General features: G+C 47.5%; 1 protein-coding gene across 1 annotated transcript in view; it reads right to left on the bottom strand.

Moving 5' to 3' along the window:
• The window catches only part of KLF11 (KLF transcription factor 11), a 95782-nt gene that overhangs the window by 21181 nt on the left and 54450 nt on the right, over positions 1-20151 (bottom strand). Inside the window, exon 4 of the mRNA XM_069605986.1 lies at positions 17758-18709. Coding sequence (XP_069462087.1) covers positions 17758-18709 — 952 coding nt within the window. The remainder of the gene's footprint in view (positions 1-17757; positions 18710-20151) is intronic.

Genomic DNA, 20151 nt, shown 5'->3' on the forward strand with positions numbered 1-20151 from the left:
TGTGTGCTTATGTGTAGTCTTGTGTGCGTCAGTGTCGCCGGGGTGTTCATCCCCATAAGCAGGGCGTGAGCCGAGCCCGTCGGGGCCGGGGACAGACAACGAAGCGCGTGTGCGCGCTCTCTAGGGGGGTTTACGACTTCCGTAGCGGAGGTCGTGGTATCACGTTCCTCGTCACTGTCGGAGGTAGCGACGGTGGGTGGAGCGTCGGCCTTGGACATAGCGTAGGCCGCCCACCTTTTGACCCTACGGTCTTTTAGAGTCTTCGGCTTAAGAAGCCGACAAGCCGTGCAACCTTCCTCCTTGTGATCGAGGGGCAAGCAGCGGTTACACCGTGAATGCTTGTCCTTCCAAGTAAACTTGCCCTTGCAAAGCGTGCAAAACCTAAAGGGTGTCCCCTCCATAGCCGAGGCAATAAAACGTGATAACCACCCCAAGGGAAAGGAAGGGGAAAAGGAAAGGCATTCTCAGAAAAGAATTAGAGATGTCCCACGACCCCCACTCTCCCTACTGTATTTGGCCTGCGAGGCCAGGCCACGTGTTCGGCAACGCCGAAGGATCTCCTCCGCTCGTCCCCTCCGTCGAAGATCTTGCTCGGCGGAGACAGCTTCACAACAGCGTCGAGGGGGGGATCGATATGTTCTATATTAATATAGGAAAACGACCAAAGGTCGAGGAGATGAAATCTGCAATGTCTCTCGAGGAGCTCCGCGTAAAGGCGACCAGTAGCTGGGCGGAAAAAAACAATCTGAGGGACCTCGACGCGTGAGGGATTGTGGGTACAACACACGTCACTATAGGGATAGTGTTACAGACACGCCTTGTCGACGTCCCCTTTTCGACTACGAAAAACAAAATGCAATACTCCGCAGTGACCACTGGATGTCGGACCTATGCACAGCATGTGATTCTAAGCAGATTAACAAACATCAGAAATTATGTTATTTACTACACCCTGGTGTCTGTCTTTATTTCTAGATTTCCCTTTCGGGACAAGCATTTAGCCCTGCCTAAATGGGCCCAATTTGGGCCACTGGCTGCACAGGGCTGCAGATAAGATGCAGAAGTGAAACCATCTTAATCCCAACTTTTTAAAGTTCAGAGTACAATTTTTTTTATGGCGCAACAATGTCTTTTCCATTTTGCAACGGTAATTAGGAAACTAAATATAGCTCAACTGTAAAACATATCTTTTTGCAGTTCGTGTGTATTTGAACCTAGCAATGCATGCAAATATAGACGCTTTTTTACCTCGATATTCCCCTTTGGATTAGGCAGGACTCCTTACAGACCTGCTTTGCTGGTACTACTGATCCAACCAAACATACGTGGAGGGTTGTGGGTGGAAGCTGGGGCCAGGTCCCCATTACTTCCTGTATTTATTGGGAGTATTTGTACTACTTGTTTATTGGGAGTTTTTGACGGTTTTTAGGGAGGTGAAATGGCTGATACACTGGTTATTTGTTGGGCTGCCAACGGCTATATGAGAATGCATCACTTACCGTAAAAGCATTTCTGATGGTTGTATCTGCTTAGATTCACATGCTGTGCATAGGTCCGACATCCAGTGGTCACTGCGGAGTATTGCATTTTGTTTTTCGTAGTCGAAAAAGGGGACGTCGACAAGGCGTGTCTGAAACACTATCCCTATAGTGACGTGCGTTGTACCCACATTCCCTCACGCGTCGAGGTCCCTCTGTTTGTATTTTTCTGCCCTGAGGGAGCCTTCTAGACGTGAGTGAGTACAGAAAAGAGAGAGATATATAAAGGAAGTCTATGTTCCTTCCATCCGAGCGGGGAGGAAGGGTGGGCGCATGTGAATCTAAGCAGATACAACCATCAGAAATGCTTTTACGGTAAGTAATGCATTCTCTTCTGATGTTTGTTAATCTGCTTAGAATCACATGCTGTGCATAGACTAGCGAGCAGTACCCGGAGTTGGCGGTGGGTTATGAGAAGGAACAGTAGAGAAAAGGTGTCGTAATACTGCCTGTCCCACCTGGGAGTCAGATCTAGAGTGTGTATCTAGACAGTAGTGTTTTGTAAAGGTGTGCACAGAACTCCAGGTAGCCGCTTTGCAGATGGACTCAAGGGGAACATTTGCAATGAATGCTATGGATGCCCCCGTGCCTCGAGTAGAGTGTGCTCTTGGCCTAAAGGGCAGTTCTCTCTTAGCAAGAGTATAGCAGAGAGTGATGCATTGAACAATCCATCTAGAAATAGTGGATTTTGAAACCGCATCTCCTTCTCTTCCTGCTGCCACCGAGACGAAGAACTGATTAGTCTTCCTCAGTGGTCTGGTTCTTTCCATGTAGAACATGACCGCTCTGCGTACATCTAGAGTGTGCAGAGTCCTTTCTCCCAAATTGGAAGGATTTTGAAAGAACGTTGGTAGTTCTATAGATTGGTTTACGTGGAATTTAGAAATAAATTTTGGAGCAAACCTAGGGTGAGTGCGTAGAACCACTTTATCTTTGTGAACTGTAACGAAGGGGTCTAGAATAGAAAGAGCCTGAAGTTCACTTACTCTCCTGATGGAGGTGATAGCTATTAAAAAAGCAGTCTTAAGCGTGAGGTGTTTAAGAGATGCTTTGTGCATGGGTTCGAATGGAGAGCCCATGAGTCTGGTAAGTACCACATTAAGGTCCCATCCGGGAGCTGGGTCAGCTATCGGGGGGTGTATTCTCTTTACTCCCTCCATGAAGGCCTTTATAACAGGGATCCTCCACCACGACACTTTGAGTTGGGAAGTGGTGTATGCAGAAAGTGCCGCTAGGTGGACTTTAATGGAGTTAAACACTAGACCTGAATCCAATAGGTGGGTCAGGTATAGGACTACATGTGTGGGAGAGCAGTCAATAGGGTTGATGCTTTTACTCCTGCACCAGATGACAAATCTTTTCCACTTGCTAGAAAAGCAGTGGCGAGTGTTCGGTTTTCTGGCTTCCCTGAGGATGTCCATGCATCTTTGCAGGAGTTGTAGATGTCCGAACTCTATGATCTCAGGAGCCAAGCTGCTAAATTCATGTTCTGGGGGCATGGATGTAGAGTCCTGCCCTTGTCCTGAGACAGCATGTTGTACGGGCAGGGGAGTTTTACTGGGGGGGATAGAGACATCTCCATCAAGTGAGCGAACCATGGTTGTCGTGCCCACATTGGGGCCACTAGTATCATGGTCACTTGTTCCTGGTGCATCTTGTGCACCACTCTGTTGAGAAGGGGAGTCGGGGGAAAAGCGTAAACAAATTTCCCTGACCATTGCATCAACAGACCGTTCCCCTTGGATTGGTTCTGGGGGTACCTGGAGGCGTAACTTAGGCATTGTGAGTTTTCCAGGGTTGCGAACAGGTCTATTTCTGGGAATCCCCATTGTGTGAAGACGTCGAAGACGATGTCTTCGTGCAGGCGCCATTCGTACTCTTCGGGCAGGGGGAAATCTCTGCTGAGACTGTCTGCCAGCAGATTGAGTTCCCCGGGTACATGTAGAGATAGTAGGAACATGTCCTGTTTGAGAGCCCACTTCCATATATTCTGGGCCAGCTTGGACAGGCCTGGAGAGTGGGTGCCCCCTTGCTTGTTGATGTAGTACATGGCTGTGGTGCTGTCTGTAAGGACCATTACTGTTTTGCCTTGTAGGTGTTTCTGGAAGGCTCTTAGCGCCTTGAACACAGCTAGTAGCTCCAGAAGATTTATGTGTTTGGATGCTACGTTCGGAGTCCACACTCCGTGAGCAGTCTGATGGGATAGGTGCGCCCCCCATCCTGTGAGGGATGCGTCTGTGGTTAGAGTGGCTTCCGCCGCGGGTGTGGCAAAGGGTTTCCCTTTTTCCATGTTTTCCTTTGTCCACCACCGTAGCGAGAGAACCAAGGCTTGCGAGACCACAACTAGATCCTCCCATAGTCCGCTGGCCTGACACCACTGGCTGTTGAGCCACTCTTGCATTGGGCGCATGCGCAGGCGCGCGTGAGGTACCAAATAAATACACGACGCCATCATTCCTAGCAGGCGCATTGCTTTGCGTACCGTCACCTCTCGACCGGTCACATATTGAGGGATTTGAAACAGCATGTTTTGGACCCTCTCTTTGGAGGGGAAGACGAGGCCGTCCTTTGTTTGAATTAGAGCCCCTAGGAATTGCTTGATTTGCTGGGGTCTAAACTGGACTTCTTTTCGTTGATGGAGAAGCCCAACTTGAACAAAAGGTCTACCGTCTTTTGGGTATTGGAGAAGCACGTTTCGTAAGAATCCCCTGTTATGAGCCAGTCGTCGAGGTAAGGGTAAACTGGGATGGACAACCTGCGCAGGTGGGCCGCTGCCACTGCCAGCACCTTCGTGAATACCCTTGGTGCTGATGCTATGCCGAAGGGTAGCACTTTGAACTGGTAGTGTTTGCCCTCTATCATGAACCTGAGGTATTTTCTGTGCGCTGGCAACATTAAAATATGAAAGTATGCATCTTTCATGTCCAATGTTGTCATGTAATCTCCCTGAGAAAGCAGTGGGATCACTTCCTGTAAGGTTACCATACGAAACTTTTGGGGTTTGATAAACTTGTTCGCTGGGCGCAGATCTAATACAGGGCGCATGGTTAGATCCTTTTTGGGTACAAGGAAGTACACTGAATAAATACCTTCCGTTACCTGAGATAGAGGCACGACCTCTATGGCTCCTTTTTCCAGCAGTTGTTGTACTTCTTGGAGAAGGATGGCAAGATGTTCCGGTGTCATGCGATGTCCCCTCGGGGGTCTGTAGGATGGGGAACTGTTGAACTCGATACAGTATCCGTGGGCTACGGTGGAAAGTACCCAACGGTCTGACGTTATCTCCTCCCATGCAGGAAGAAAGGATGTTATCCGGCCCCCGACCGGTGTTGCATGGGAGGGGACGCGAATCTTTGCGTCACTTGGAGTTGTTGGGGGCTTGGGAGCCTCTGGGGGTGGATCCCCGACCTCTCCCTTTACCCCGGAGTTGGCCTCTTTGGCTGTACTGCCCACTATTGGTCTGGTAATTGGTGGCAGGGTATAGTTGATGCTGACTTTGTTGTTGTTGTTGGCGTTGGCCACGAAAAAAGCGTTTGTTGCCATAGCCGCGTCTGGTAGTGGGCTTAGAGATTTGGTCAAGAGTCTTGATAGTATAGAACTCTTTTTTAGCCATCTCTAGAGCTTCATCCACCGCTTTTCCGAAGAGGTTAGAGTCTTCCACAGGTTTATTTATTAAAGACGCCTGTGTCTCCGGTTTAAACCCTGAGTTGCGCAGCCATACATGGCGTTTTAGGAGTATTCCCTGTACCAGGGAACGTCCCGCTGTTTCTGCCGCGTCTAGAGAGTTTTTTTACAATGCTCTGGTTCACCTGGGTTCCTTCGCCAATAGTTGAAAGTAGGCGTGTACGTAAAGGCTCCGGTGCTTCCTCGGCGTCCTTGCGCAGTTTGGCCCACTGCGCGTCTGCATAGCTAGCAAGCAAAGAATTGTTGTTCGCAATTCTTGCTGAGAAGGCAGCCGAGGAAGTTACTCTTTTTGCAAGGGCATATAGCCTTTTGCCCTCCTTGTCAGGGGGTGCCTCACTGGTGGAAAGTGGTACCCCTGCCCTCTTTCTAGTATTAGATACTACTAGGGAATCCGGAATGGAATGTCCCCTAATGTAGAGCGGGTCTGAGGGAGAAGGAGTGAAAAGTTTTTCAATTCTCGGATTGACACCTCTGATCAATGCGGGAGTGGCCAGCGAAGGGATGATTCTTCTCTTCACTGAAGCTAGGAGGGGAATGGTCTGGCTGACCGGGGGTTTCTCTTTAATTACTTTTTCCACAAAGTCTAATTCTGGAGAGAGCTCTCCAGTGTCCAGTTCGAAATGTGCTGCTGCTCTGCGCAACAGTGCATTGAAAGTGGGCTGATCGTCAATTGGAGACATGTTCCTAACCGGTGAATTGTCAGGAGGATTTAGGTTTAGGACATCAGTGTCGGAATATACTGATGGGGATTGCCAGGGGTGCGAAGGTCCTTCTTCAGTGTCTTCTCTGAAGCCTTCTTCTATAATGTCTGGCCTGTCTTCCAGACATTCCTCCTGGTTCTGTCCTTCTTCATCGTCCATGAAATCATCCTCCTCCTTCAAGTATTGTTCCTCCCCAGTGAGGTCGTATATGCTATGGAAGTCTGAGGCTGTGTCCACCTAGGGATCGACTAGCCTCGGATTTTTGGCCCTGGGGTCCTCCTGAGGCCCTTCTCTAGTCCTCTTGGGAGTTTGAGAGGTCTGGGTATTCATAAACCTTTCCATCCTCTCCATACAGAGGTGGAGTCTTTCCATGGTTTCATGGGGTACCCCAGAGCGGTCTGGCGGGGGAAAAATAGAGTCATCTAGCTGGAAACGGCTCGACCTCTCCCAAAGCGTCGAGGAAAGTGTCCCGTCGCCCTCCGAAAAACCTTCAGGTGTGCTGGGTGACCCCCCGACTGAAGGGGGTAGTCCCTGCCTTTCTTCGGGCTTTTTCGGCGTGTCTTTCGACTTATGCGTAGCGCTCGACGTGTTCTTCGGCGTACGCTTCTGGGCGTCGGCTACAGCGATCCTCGCCAAGCTTTCGGCGACTCGTTTGTCGGCGACTAGTTTGTCAGCGGAAGCTTGCGTTTTCGACGCTATGGGTGTCGAACGCTCTACGGCGGTATGCGCCTTCTGTTGATGCGCGCCGGCCGATGGTTTGGGGGCGGCGCCCTTATTTGCCGAAAGCCCAGTCGCTGGTCGCGGCTGCGAGAGGGGCTTCGAACCCGAACGGTCCGAGGAGGCCGCCGGTGGAACCTGCGTCTCCTTGGGCGCCGAAGCTCTTTTCGTCTTAGACGAAGAAGAGCCGTGGGTTGTGTGCTTATGTGAGTCTTTGTGTGCGTCAGTGTCGCCGGGGTGTTCATCCCCATAAGCAGGGCGTGAGCCGAGCCCGTCGGGGCCGGGGACAGACGACGAAGCGCGCAAGCGCTCCTTAGAGGGGGTTTCGACTTCCGTAGCGGAGGTCGTGTTATCGCGTTCCTCGTCACTGTCGGTGGTAGCAGCGGCGGGTGAACCTTCGGCCTTCGACATCGCGTAGGCCGCCCACCTTTTAACCCTACGGTCTTTTAGAGTTTTAGGCTTAAGAAGCCGACAAGCCGCGCAACCTTCCTCCTTGTGATCGAGGGGCAAGCAGCGGTTACACCGTGAATGCTTGTCCTTCCAAGTAAATTTGCCTTTGCAAAGCGGGCAAAACCTAAAGGGTGTCCTCTCCATAGCCGAGGCAATAAATCGCGATAAGCACCCCAAGGGAAAGGAAGGGGAAAGGGAAAGGCATTCTCAGAAAAGACCCAGAGATGTCCCACGACCCCACTCTCCCTACTGTATATGGCCTGCGAGGCCAGGCCACGTGTTCGGCAGCGCCGAAGGATTTCCTCCGCTCGACCCTCCGTCGAAGATCTTGCTCGGCGGAGAACAGCTTACAACTGCGTCGAGGGAGGGATTATTAATATTATGAGAAAAAACGACCAAAGGTCGAGGAGTTGCAATGTCTCTCGAGGAGCTCCGCGTGAAGGCGACCAGAAGCTGGGCGGAAAAAAAACAATCTGAGGGACCTCGACGCGTGAGGGATTGTGGGTACAACGCACGTCACTATAGGGATAGTGTTTCAGACACGCCTTGTCGACATCCCCTTTTTCGACTACGAAAAACAAAATGCAATACTCCGCAGTGACCACTGGATGTCGGACCTATGCACAGCATGTGATTCTAAGCAGATTAACAAACATCAGAAATATATATATGTTGTGCCTCGCTGCCAGGGTGAGCTCGCATGGAGAATCTAAGACACATTAGAGGTCCCCATACATGTGGTGCATGCTGGATGCAGGGACTGGTGGGATTCCTGCCATAAGAGGGAACTGTGCACTGCCAGGGCCAGGATTGAGAGAGCTACTGGTGCTATACCCTTCATTAGCAGGCTGCTAACAATCTAACATGCCCTGAGCAGTCGTGAACCAGTTGCTGCTGCAAACCTTCCACACAAATCTGTGTGCCCCATTAGCTTGCAGGGGACACCTTGATTTGTCCCTACTGAAATCCTCCTCTTTACCAGTTTTTCTGGAGTATGTTTAAACAGATACTACTATAAAATGGTTTAATCCCAGAGGTTTACATTATGATGCAAGCGTTGATTTTTTTCCCGCGCATAAACTACCATGAGCTGCCTACCATAATGCCACACTCTACTTCAAAAAGGATGGCTACAGCCATATTCCTGTAGCCAGAGATCTCTACACGGCAAACTGCATGGGTAAGAAACCTATAGCACCTGCCGAAAACAAAATGAATGGTAAGATACTGCTATCAAAAAATACAACTAAAGGAATTCATGAAATTGGCCATTTTACAGAAACGTATGGGAATAATCAGATCTGTACACTGTAACCAAAGTGCAGGACATAAGTCGCTTAATTGCACACCAAAGTCATAACGCACAGTAATAACCACATAACAATGAAATGCAAATTAAACATCACCTTAAGTATTGCTAAATTCCGTTCTGACCAGGCGTTTCTATATTGACTTGTCTTTGGCATAATCTCACAGCTGAAGCATTTGGGGGCAGCCCTTCCGTACTTATCCTGCTGAAGGGGTGTGTGCCCCTCGACACTGTTGTGTAAGGTATTAGAGGAAACCGCCAGGGCGTCACCGTGGTTCAGGGGATCACTTTCTGAATGAGAGCAGAGTGTGAACCTGGGGACAGGTTGTCCGGGTAACCTGCGTAAGAAGGCACACCCTATCCCCATCTCAACCGGTGTCTAAAACCTCTGTGAAACCAATCATGGATACACCTGCAGATCTTGGCTTATTTTTACACTCATATGCTGATGGCACACATATGTATGTATGTGTTAGTAACCCACGGAGGCAGTCTGCAGAAATGCTAGAGGGGCTCCCGCTCCCCAATGAGAAATTAGGGACAAACTGCTAGAACTGTAACGGTGCCAAAACAGAGAAACTGTTGTTAGGCCCGCAAGACTGACGTCACTGTGCGAGATTCCAGGATCCCTTTCATTTTTTCACCAAAGTTTCTTGTTGAACATCTGTGACGAATATAGGTGCTTATTTTTTAAAGTGACTTGGTGATGGACACAGACTGATGCTGCGATTAAAGAGGAGCGTTTCCACGGAGATTACTTTACATTCCAAAGATCTGCATTGGCTGCCCTGTTGCTTGCACGCTAGGACATCAACAAACGATCCACACAGAGTCCAAAATAAAGCCAGGCGATTTCCCGCCTATAAAAAAAAAGGTCTCAGCTTCAGCTTCCCTAAATGACTACACTTTGCCCCTAAATCCCAGGCAAACCATAATTCCATACACAATTAAATTGTATTTATATTGCGCTCATACACAGGTATACTTTTTATGGGTTAAAATGGCGCCCATCTACTGCCACAGTTGTTTTTTTCGTTGGATTGGAACTTTCATAACTTCGTATGATGCGAGTGCGGGTGTCTTCATGATGATGTAGGCTTTCCGTGCTGTAGAGTAAAGCACCTTCAGATGCTCCGGTCAGCTGACATGTCGTAATGACGTCTTTCTCCCGACGTCCAAAAGGAGCTGAGTTACTTCCTGGTCCCACTTGCAGCTGTGTTTCCCTCTCTCTCCGGCACTCTGTGTGATCACAGCTGCGGGCTACATTCTATCGGCTCCATGAAAGCTGAAAGCTTTAGGATTGCGGTGGAAGGCCTGACTCTCAACAAATGATTTGTTTCATTGCTCCGGCGCGGGAAAGAATGCGCTTTGGGACTTGGTGCTCGGCTGAATGGACATAACTTACTGAGGCAGCGGTGAGTGATGGTGGGATTGGAGCTGCATTGGGATTTTTCACCTACCTTTAAAGTTGGTGCATGGAACTGGGAATGGATGCTATGGTGCTATTTATGGCACACGTCCTGACCATAACGCATGCTAGGATCTGATGTGTTCCATTTATATCGGCCTGGGCATTGAGCCTTCCGTGGCAGCTGGACACTTTTTTCACAAGGATGTATGTATATACAAAATGTTAAGGATCAGCCGTGCCACATCCGGTGTCAATGTTTTTGGAGACTGAGGGATTTAAAGTGACGATGAGGCAAAGTTTAACTCTTGGAATGGGGCTGCTGACATTATTACAGTCTCTGTTGTTATGGGATAGTTTCCTACAGATTGTGTGTTTTTTGAAAAAAAAAAAAAGATACAAAAATCTATTATTCAGTATATTTATCTGGCGGGCGTCATGTGCATGCTCTTTTTAATGTCTTCGGGCTGGGTTATCTATTTTCGCTGTTTGTGTCCACTGTTTGGTACATGGTTTTTATATAGGTCCCCCCTTGTTGTCTTTTTTCTCTCTTCTTCAATTAACTAATGTGCTGGCTTTTAAGGCTTTTTTCTGTGTTTGTAATTTGTCATCGGTTGCTGCAGCTGTTTGCAGGCTTCACATGGTTGAGATCTGTTCTTTGATGCTTGTACATCTCACTGAATTGATTGCTACTTTTACTAGATTTTATGGGGTTGGGATTTCCTTAGTTGATTGATTATCTTGGGGGAATTGGGTGCCTTGTCACGTTATTTATTTATTACTTTGATTGTTAACATTAAAGGATTTGGTGGATTCGAGGCTACCTTGGATTTGGGAGGGGTGCTGGAGTGTTGGTTTGGTCTCCTGTGCTTCTTCTGCATTGGCGCCCTTTTTCTGTTGCAGAGGGTTTGGGGTTGTTCTTCTTTTTGTTTGGTTGTTTTTTATTTTTTTTCGTTCTTTGAAATCGCTTGAATTTTATGTCATGTCTACTGCTGGGGGCTCTCAACTTAAGATCTCCTCTTGGAATGTTAATGGGCTGAATAATCCTCTCAAAAGGCAGAAGATTATGAATTGCTTAAAAGATATGCTGTGTGATGTTTACTTTTTGCAGGAAACTCATCTTTTGTTGGAGGATATTGGGGTCTTGCGTAAAAGCTGGATGGGTGAGGTTGCTGCTTCTTGCTATTCCTCTAAGTCCAGGGGGGTGGCAATTCTTTTGCGGAAGGGCACTCCTGTCAAGATTCTAAAGACCACTTGTGATCGGGAGGGGCGGGCGGTGGCTATGCTGGTGGAAATACAGGGTGTCCTACATGTGCTATGTAATGTTTATGCTCCCTCGGTGGACAGTGGCACTTTTTTTGGGGAGGTGTCACAGATGATGCTTGATTTGGATTCAGCTAATATCATTTTGGGTGGGGATTTCAATCTGGTGATTGATTCATCCATGGATAGCACTGGACGCTCTGCTGTACAGAGGAAGGATGGGCATTTTGGTTCTTTTCGGGCACTGCTTGAGGATTTTGATTTGAAGGATTGCTGGAGGCTACACCACCCAGACACCAAAGAATATACATTCTATTCGGGAGCACATGACACCTATTCGAGGATTGATATGTTTTTTACTGCTGGTGATGCAACTGCCAAACTTTTGAATAGCCGACTTGGCTGTATAGCTGTCACCGACCACGCGCCTATTTTTTTGGGCCCGTCTTTGATTTTTGCGCGATGCAGGACTTTTCAATGGAAGATGAATACTTCTATATTGCATGATGAGTCTATTTTAGAAAAGATTAGAACGGAAGCTGAATGTTTTGTGACTGAGAATTCTTCTGATGTTATTAGTAAGAAAGTCATTTGGGAGGCATTCAAATGTACGATGAGGGGCATTGTTCTGGGTTTATCCTGTGGTAGGAGGAAAAGGTTGTCTAAGGTGCAGAGAGACACTGAAGCTCGTATTGCAGAAGTGATGGGTGATCTGATTCGTGCTCCGAATGATATTGACAAACGAATGGAAGTAAAGCGGTTGAAGAGGAACTTAAATGATGTTTTGGGCGCAAGAGCTGAGAAGGATTTATATAGAATCAAAAGCGCTTACTTTGAGAAAGGCGAAAAATGTGACAGGTGGCTTGCCTATAGATTAAGGCAACAGATCTCGGAGGGTGCCATTAATTCTATAAAGGGGACAGATGGAGTGGTCACTTTTGACCCTTGCGAGATTAATACTGTTTTTAAAGATTTCTACATGAAGCTGTACGAGGATGAGGCTGGTATTACTGGCAGTGGTGCGGGCTTCTTGGACAGTTTGACTATTCCAAAAGTCTCGGATGTTGACATGAATGGTTTGAGTCAGTCAGTTAGTGTCGATGAAATTAGGATTGCTATTGCAAGTCTGAACTCTGGGAAAACACCTGGTCCTGATGGTCTGCTGGCTGAATTCTATAAGGTTCTTCCGGAGGCGGTGTTGGGCCTTCTGAGAGACATGTATGTTGAATCCAGGGAGGTGGGGGTTCTTCCAGAATCTACTAATCATGCCACCATCTCTGTGTTCCTTAAGAAGGGAAAGGATTGTGCTCTACCTTCAAGTTACAGGCCGATAAGTTTAATAAATACCGATAACAAAATCTTGGCCAAGGTTCTTGCGTTACGTATTGAGGACTTGATTCAGAAACTTGTTCACTCAGATCAATCAGGTTTTATAAAAAACCGTAGGACCTCCAGCAACATTCGGAGTCTTTTGTTGACCATGTCTAAGGCCCAAGATCTGGACGATGATGTGGCTGTGTTTTCTTTGGACGCCGAGAAGGCTTTTGATCGTGTTAATTGGCATTATATGTTTGCTGTGATGAGGTCAATGAATTTGGGTGGTGAGTTTATTTCTTGGGTCTCACTTTTATATGCTCACCCTACGGCTAATGTTAAGACGAACGGTTTGTTGTCCGGAACCTTTACTCTATGGCGTGGCACTAGGCAGGGTTGTCCGTTGTCACCTTTATTGTTCGTGTTGGCTATCGAGCCACTTGCAATTGCTCTGCAGAATGATTTGACCTTGGAGGGTGTCCCTTTTAATGGAGTTATACAAAAAACTTGGTTTTATGCGGATGACCTTCTATTGGTTTTGAGAAATTTGGAAGTCTCTTTGCCTTCATTGATGGCTGTTTTGGACCGGTTCCATGCGGCGTCTGGTTATTTGATTAACTGGTTGAAATCGGAGGCTTTGCCTATTACAAGGAGTTGTGTTAAATCCTTGGTGACGGGATTTGGTTTTCAATGGTGCACACACAAAATGAAATATTTGGGGCTTTGGTTAACTCCGATCGTGTATGATATGGTGGAAGCAAATCTGGGGAGGCTTGTCGTGAACTAAAGTCATCCTTGTTACGATGGTCGGCTTTGCGTTTATCATTATGGGGCAAGGTGAACGCCTTGAAGATGGTGGCGGCCCCCAAAATAAACTATATTCTGAGTATGCTTCCTATGAGGATTAGCGCGAGTTACTGGAGATCGATTGATGTTTCTATGCAAACCTTCCTTTGGGATGGGAAACCACCTATGCTTAAGTTGTGGAAGCTACAGCTCCCTGCTGACAGAGGGGGTCTTGGGGTCCCCAATTTTAGGGCATATCATCTTGCCTTCTCTTGTCAATTTTTGATTCCTTTTCTGGATGTGTCTCCGGGTGCTTGGGCGGTGGCGGAGGCGAGTGTTTTGGGTCCTCTTGCACCACGAGCGATACTTACGTCGGTTAGCAATAGAGGTAAGACGCTTCCCTTGACTGGATTTTTGCGAGATGTGTGGAGGGACGTTCATGAAATGTGTGGCTCATCTGCTCAGACATCTCCTTCGGCATCGATTTGGTTTAATAAATCCATCACTGAGGCTGGTAGGCCTATTTTTTGGCCGGAGTGGTTTCTTGGTGGTGTTCAATGGATTAGAGACATTTACGGAGACGAGAAATTCATTGATTTTGATCTATTATGTGCTGATTTTGATATTGAGAATGTGTCCATTGCGGATTACAGAAAATTAAAAAGGTGCGTTGGTGAGATTGACGGGTGTGAACTTGAAGTTTTGGAGAGTTTGGCGATGGATTCTCGGTCGGTGGCGAGCAGATTGTATCGCCGGATGGTTGCAAGCTATAAAGATAATGCTGGATTGGTGGAGGAATGGAGTAGGCGTTTGGGTTGCGAGATTACCATTGATATGTGGAATGAGATCTGTGCGAATATACAGCTTTGTTCGGTCAATCTGTGTGAACGTTCAAGACAAATTAAAGTTCTTAACAGGGTGTTTTGGTGTCCGGAGAAGCTCAAGAAGAGGGGCATGACTGATTCTGACGCGTGTTGGTGCTGTGGTTTGGATGTTGGGACTCTTGAACATATGCTCTGGGATTGTGTCAGGGTACGGGGCTTCTGGCATGAGGTTTGCAGTATGTGCTTGCGGGTCCTGGATCGCACAATTGACCTGGACTTTAAGACAATGGTTTTGGGATGTAGTGAATCACTTGAAGATCTTTCGGTGTCTGAGAAGAAATTTTTGTTTAGGGGAGCTTCAGTGTCTAAAAGACTGATCTTGAGGGGTTGGAAATCCCGGATTCCTCCAACTGCGGAAAGCTGGATTGATGAGATGATTTCCTTGGCAAATAATGAGAGGATAATATATAGGTGATTCAGGAAAATGCAAGTACATGCTAAGGTGTGGGATTCATTCTTAGATCTGTATTGGCAAGTAGACTATATGTAAACATTTATTGGCTTGAGGTTTGTATACATTGCTGGGTGGGGTTTTTTCTTTTTTTTTCTTCCCTTTGTTGTATTTATTGTATTTGCTATGTGATTGTTGTATTCTTGTTGTGGTTAAATTGTAAATAAATATTTTAAAAAAAAAATTAAATTAAATTGTATTTATATTGCGCTCATACACAGGTGTTTCAGAGCACGAACAGGCAAAGGGAGGGGAACAGGGGAGAACAAAAACAACGATCTTACTAGGCCCTGTGACATTAAGAACGCCCAAGTGCATGGGAAAGCGAAAAGGGGGAAAGTGCATGGAAGGGGGGAGAAGTGGAATGTGCAGAACAGAGGAGCGAACAGAATAAATAATAAGTTAAATAAATAAAGGCGATAAACAGTGTTAGTGCAGCCAGCAAGTGGCAAAGTGCTAGGTTAGTCAGATAAGGTGTATCTGATAAGTGCAGAAGAAAAGTGGGTGAGGGACTGTATGGGTACAGACACAGACCCCAGTGCAAGGGGTGGCCCGGAGACAGTGCAGGAGGGAGGCAGGGTAAGCAGGTACCTGGCCCAGATAAACAGAGGGTGGCCAGGTACACGGTGCCAAGAGAGAAAGCAGATCATCAGGGGAGAAGAGGGGCAAAGGCAGACGCGAAGTGGAAGGTATTGAGCTGTTTCCGGAACCAGAGATGGTTGTCCTCAAGTTTAAAGATAGCAGGGAGGCTGTTCCAAAGGGAGGCCCCCAGCTCGTTTCTTTGAAAAACGACTGACCCTGAGGGAGTTAGAAGAAGAGGAGCGAATGGCTCGGGAGGGGACGTATTTACAGAGGGATAGTTGAAGGTATTTTGGACCCAAGCCCCAGAAAGCCTTGTGGACAATGCAGAGGGTTTTAAAATGTAATCCTCACATCCACTGGGAGCCAATGAAGGGATTTCAAAGCTGGAGAGATAGGATCCCAGGGCTTGAGGCCAAGGTCAAGTCTCGCAGTCCTGTTCTGGATTATTTGTAAAGGGCGGAGAGTTGAGGCAGGTAGATTTAGAAAAAGGCTGTTACAGTAGTCCAATGTAGAGAGAACCAGAGCTTGACAGACAGTGAGCTTCTGGGGGAAGGAGAGGAAAGGCAGAGCACCTCTAAGGAGATGCAGTAAGAAGTTTGACTTTTTAGAGACGTCAGAAATGTGTGCGGAGAAGGAAAGTGTGGAGTCAAAGATAACCCTGCGATTCTTGGCCTCGCAGGTAGGGGTAGGAGGGCGGCCAAGGGAGGCCAGCCAGAGAGTGAGGGTAAAGGATGGTGAAGGTGTACCAATGAGGAGGATCTCAGTCTTGTTGGCATTTAGACAAAGATCGTTGGCGACACACCAATTTTGAATGGCGATTAGGCAATCAGAGATGAGGGAAGGAGAGGAGGTGGCTGAAGGAAGTCTGAAAATAAGTGGGGTGTCATCAGCATAGCACTGGAAATTTGAGCAGAAAATGGAAATGCAGTAGGCGAGAGGTGCCAGGTATTGGTTGAAAAGGCAAGGCGGGAAGTTAGACTCCTGGGGAACACCACAGGTAGAGGGGGAGATAGAAGATGGAAAGGACCCAAGTTGTACCTGGGAGGGACGATCAGAGAGGAAAGAGGTCAGCCAGGCCAGAGCCTGATCGGTGATACCCAGGTGGTCACTGAGACAATTGAGTAGGGTGGTATGGTTGACTGTGTCGAAAGCAGAGGAGAGATCAAGTAGGATGATGACAGAGGGAATGTTAGTCAACGTTGGAGAGCAGGTCTTCACTGATGTTCAGGAGAGCAGTTTCCGTGCTTCTCGCAGCTCTGAAGCCAAATTGGTGGGCACGGAGAGAGCCAACGGAATCAGAATGAAGGTTAAGCTGAGAGATGGCCAGCATTTCCAGTAGCTTACCCAAAAAGGGAGCAATGGAAATTGTGCAATAGTTAGCCAGACAAGAAAGATCAGCTGTGGGTTTCTTTAGGAGAGGATGCATAATGGAATGCTTGAGATGGGAGGGGAAAGAACCAGGGGCAAAGGAGAGGTTGCAGAAATCGGTAAGGGCCAGAGCGAGGGCATTGATGTGCTCCTTAAAGGTTTTTGGGGAACAGGGATGGACCTGGTTTGATGAGGCTCTCATAGATCGGACTTGTCTAGCGACCTCATCAGGGGAGAAAAGAGGAAAGGAGGAGAAAGAGGGAGGGAGGGAGGTAGGTAGCTGAAGGAGGGCCATCAAGCAGAGAAGGAGCGAGGAGAGGTAGCGGAGGAGAGGGTGGACAAGATGGCTAGGGTATTAGAGATAAAGTGCGAGGCAAGGGCATTGCAAAGACCCTGGAAGGCAAGAGGAGGGGTGGAGACTGCAGCAGGGTTGGCCAGCTCCTTACAGATTTTAAAGAGTTCAGCTGAGTTCTTAGAAGCTGCATAGACGCGGGCTTGAATGTGGACTCTCTTCTTGGTGGGACAGAGTCAGTATTGCCTTTGGAGCAGGCGGCAGGCCAGTTTGTCAGAGGATGAGCAAGAAGCCCTCCATTTCCTCTCGGCCACCCTACACTTACGTTTAAGAATAGCTAGGTCAGAGTCATAGCAGGAATTGCACTTGGCTTTGGACTTCAAGCGGATCCTCACAACAGTCACAATAAAGACAGAAAGGGAGCGATTTAACCCAAGGTAGAAATCAAGCTACAGACACATTGTCATGGGCTACTGCCACAATCCGAGTGTATACTTCGACAATTCATCATGGAGCCGAATCTGCAGAAATAATTTCAGGGTTACACTAAAGGCCAACATGGAGACACTATGGACAAGTGTCAGCCATCTTAAAAGCATCATTAGTGGAGAAGGGTAAAAAATATAAGTATGTGAACGGGGAAAAAATAGTTAATCTGCGCAGAAGGGCAACGGCAAAAGATAAAATTCAATTAAAAACATGACATATGGAAAACAAGTTGCCAAGTAAAAGGCATGCAGGTGATGTCTTTTTCCCCGATGTCACAGCAGGGTACACAGATGAGGATTAGCAAGGCTTTTTTGTGTGCTGTGACTCGCTCACACTTGATGTAATCTAAAGAACCAGCCCTCTAAACTAAACAACTATGATTTGTCTGAGAAAGAAGCAATAGCATGAAATCAAATACAATGAAATATTCGTCGCCACCATGATGTACCCAGTGCGTAAGAGCACTGCAACTTTATATTAGCCAGCAGAGATTTCTCCGCTTAAAGGCCGCCCATACTCACCAGTGTGAGTGCGCAGGTGGGCTTTCAGGTGGGAACTTTTAAAGTAAGTCTTCCTGCAGCCTGGAAAGTTGCATACGTAGTTCCGCCTTCTGGAGAAATCAAACTGTGGTGCACAGCTTTCACCAGAGGCAATGAAAACAGGAGCGGGTGCAAGAGGCAGGAACTTTGTGTGGCCAAAAGTCATAAGAGGAGCCTGACGCTGTACTGCTTGTGTGACAGGGGCTTGAGGAAGGACAAACATCACAGTTCCCTGAGGCACAGGGGTCCCCATGAGGATCGGTTGAGAAGCTGGTGCAGACGTTGGGCTGTTGCCTGCATGAGCAGTGGGCTTTAGAAAGGCAGAAATCATACCGGCTTGTCCATTGACCGGAATCATTTGGCAGAGAAGTGGGGGACTCGACAAAGAAACCAGTTGGGGGGCTATACTTCGATGATCCAGCTCAAGATTCTTTGGAGTCTGTGCTTCACCAGGTGAGGTGATTTTTTGTTTTTTTGTTGCAGTCTGTAAACGGGAATTGTGCACACGGCACTGGAATTCTGGGAAACTGTCTCTGGTCGAACTCTGCACCATATGCACATCCTTTGGGGGGTTGGAATGCGTCTGTCCATCACATCGTGGGGCGGAATTGCTGTTGCACGAAGAAACCCCGGTTTCCACTTGTGGCATAGGAATGTGAAGGGAAGCATAGGCGGAACCGTCTGCAGTGTGACGTATCACGCTTGTTGCCATGGCTCTACAGGGGTGCAGAGCCAGTTGCTTAGTGATTTTGGGCTTCCAGCAGGTGGGCTTCTCCATACTCGGGAGAAACAGCTGAGCTCTGTTTGCAGATGTGACAGCGCACACCATTGCGTTTGCCGTGACGATTGCTGGCTTGCAGGAAGCCACTTGGGAGGGAGGTAGCATCGTCGTAGAGGGTTCCACAAATTCAGGGCTGTGTGGTGGCGTCATACACTGTAAAGGGACAGAATTCCAAGAATTACACGCTATACAAGTCAAGCAAGAAACAGTTTTCATTTTAATTCGGTACACTGTACTGCAACCACTGCAGAAACCAATTGCCATTTCCAAGTAAATAGTTGAATAATTCCGGTTACAAAGCACAACAAATGCGAACAATATAGCATAATCTACTTTTTCATTTATAAAGGCCCTTCGTAAAGAGTATGCACATTTGCTTGCTCCTCGACGATACTATGAATACATGCAGACTACTTGTCCAAAAGTAATCTTTGGAGAAACAGCCACATTTTCAGCCATATTACGGCCAGCTTTCTTAAATAGGACACATATGTACAACTGCACATGACCCGAGTGCTCAAGGTTGACTATCACACCAGATATTTTATGCAAATACAGATGCAAACAGGAAGGCAACTGCTAAATCAGTGCAACTAGTATTTATTCCACAGTTTGAAGTGAAGAGGGAACTCTAGAGATGTAAAAGGAACCTGCATTCAAGCAGAGGCTAACTCTCGTGGTCCTCCCCGTCGCTCAGCCCGCCTCCCAACCTTCCCACACCCATGATTGGCTGATTCCCTGGAATGAAAGGTTCCTCCCAGGGCAGCCCTCTGCCTGACAGCCCCTGGGGCTAAGGGCCCCAAGGCAAAGGGTGGCTCCAACAGAGGCGGCTCCAACAAGTGTCAGCAGGTGTCTGCAGGGGAAGCCAAGGAAGCCAGCAGCCATCAGACACCAACAAAACGGAGTGTGGCATGGATGGGGGGGGTAGAACAATTACTCTACTCCAGAAAGCCCTCACCACTCTACCTTACCTCTCCATAACGTAGTCTGCCATAGAATTACAACATGCATACTTAGAGATTTGTGACCATCAACCTAAATCCATTCTTGGATGGACTGTAAATGTTGCATTTCACAACACACTAACATACTAGCCATTGTTAACATGTGCCACACTTCGGTGAAATTCTCAACCCTAGCTTGCGTCACATCTAGATAGAATTGTGAATGTTAGCTTGCTTCACATCTATCTAGAATTGTGAATGTTAGCATGCGTCACATCTAGATAGAATTGTGAATGTTGGCATGTGCGTGCCACACTTAGTGTAAATCCTAACCTTAGCTTGCGTCACATCTAGATAGAAATGTGGATCTTAGCTTGCGTCACATCTAGATAGAGTTGTGAATGTTAGCATGTGCCACACTTCGATGCAATAGTGAATGTTGCCAACTAACCAATCCACAAACCATTTCATCCCTCTGCATACACCTCTCAAACTAACCAAACACAACCACAAGCCTTAAACGCAGCAAACAGCACAAACTTCACTACACTGCAGCAACAAAACAAACTGCACATAGACTTGCACAACAGCACGACGACTACCGACCGTAAAACGCCCCAAGCCCAGCCAACGTACCCACCGGACTGAGGC

The sequence above is a fragment of the Ambystoma mexicanum genome, chromosome 4p (assembly GCF_040938575.1).
Source record: "Ambystoma mexicanum isolate Mex_15411 chromosome 4p, UKY_AmexF1_1, whole genome shotgun sequence".
NCBI lineage: Eukaryota > Metazoa > Chordata > Amphibia > Caudata > Ambystomatidae > Ambystoma > Ambystoma mexicanum.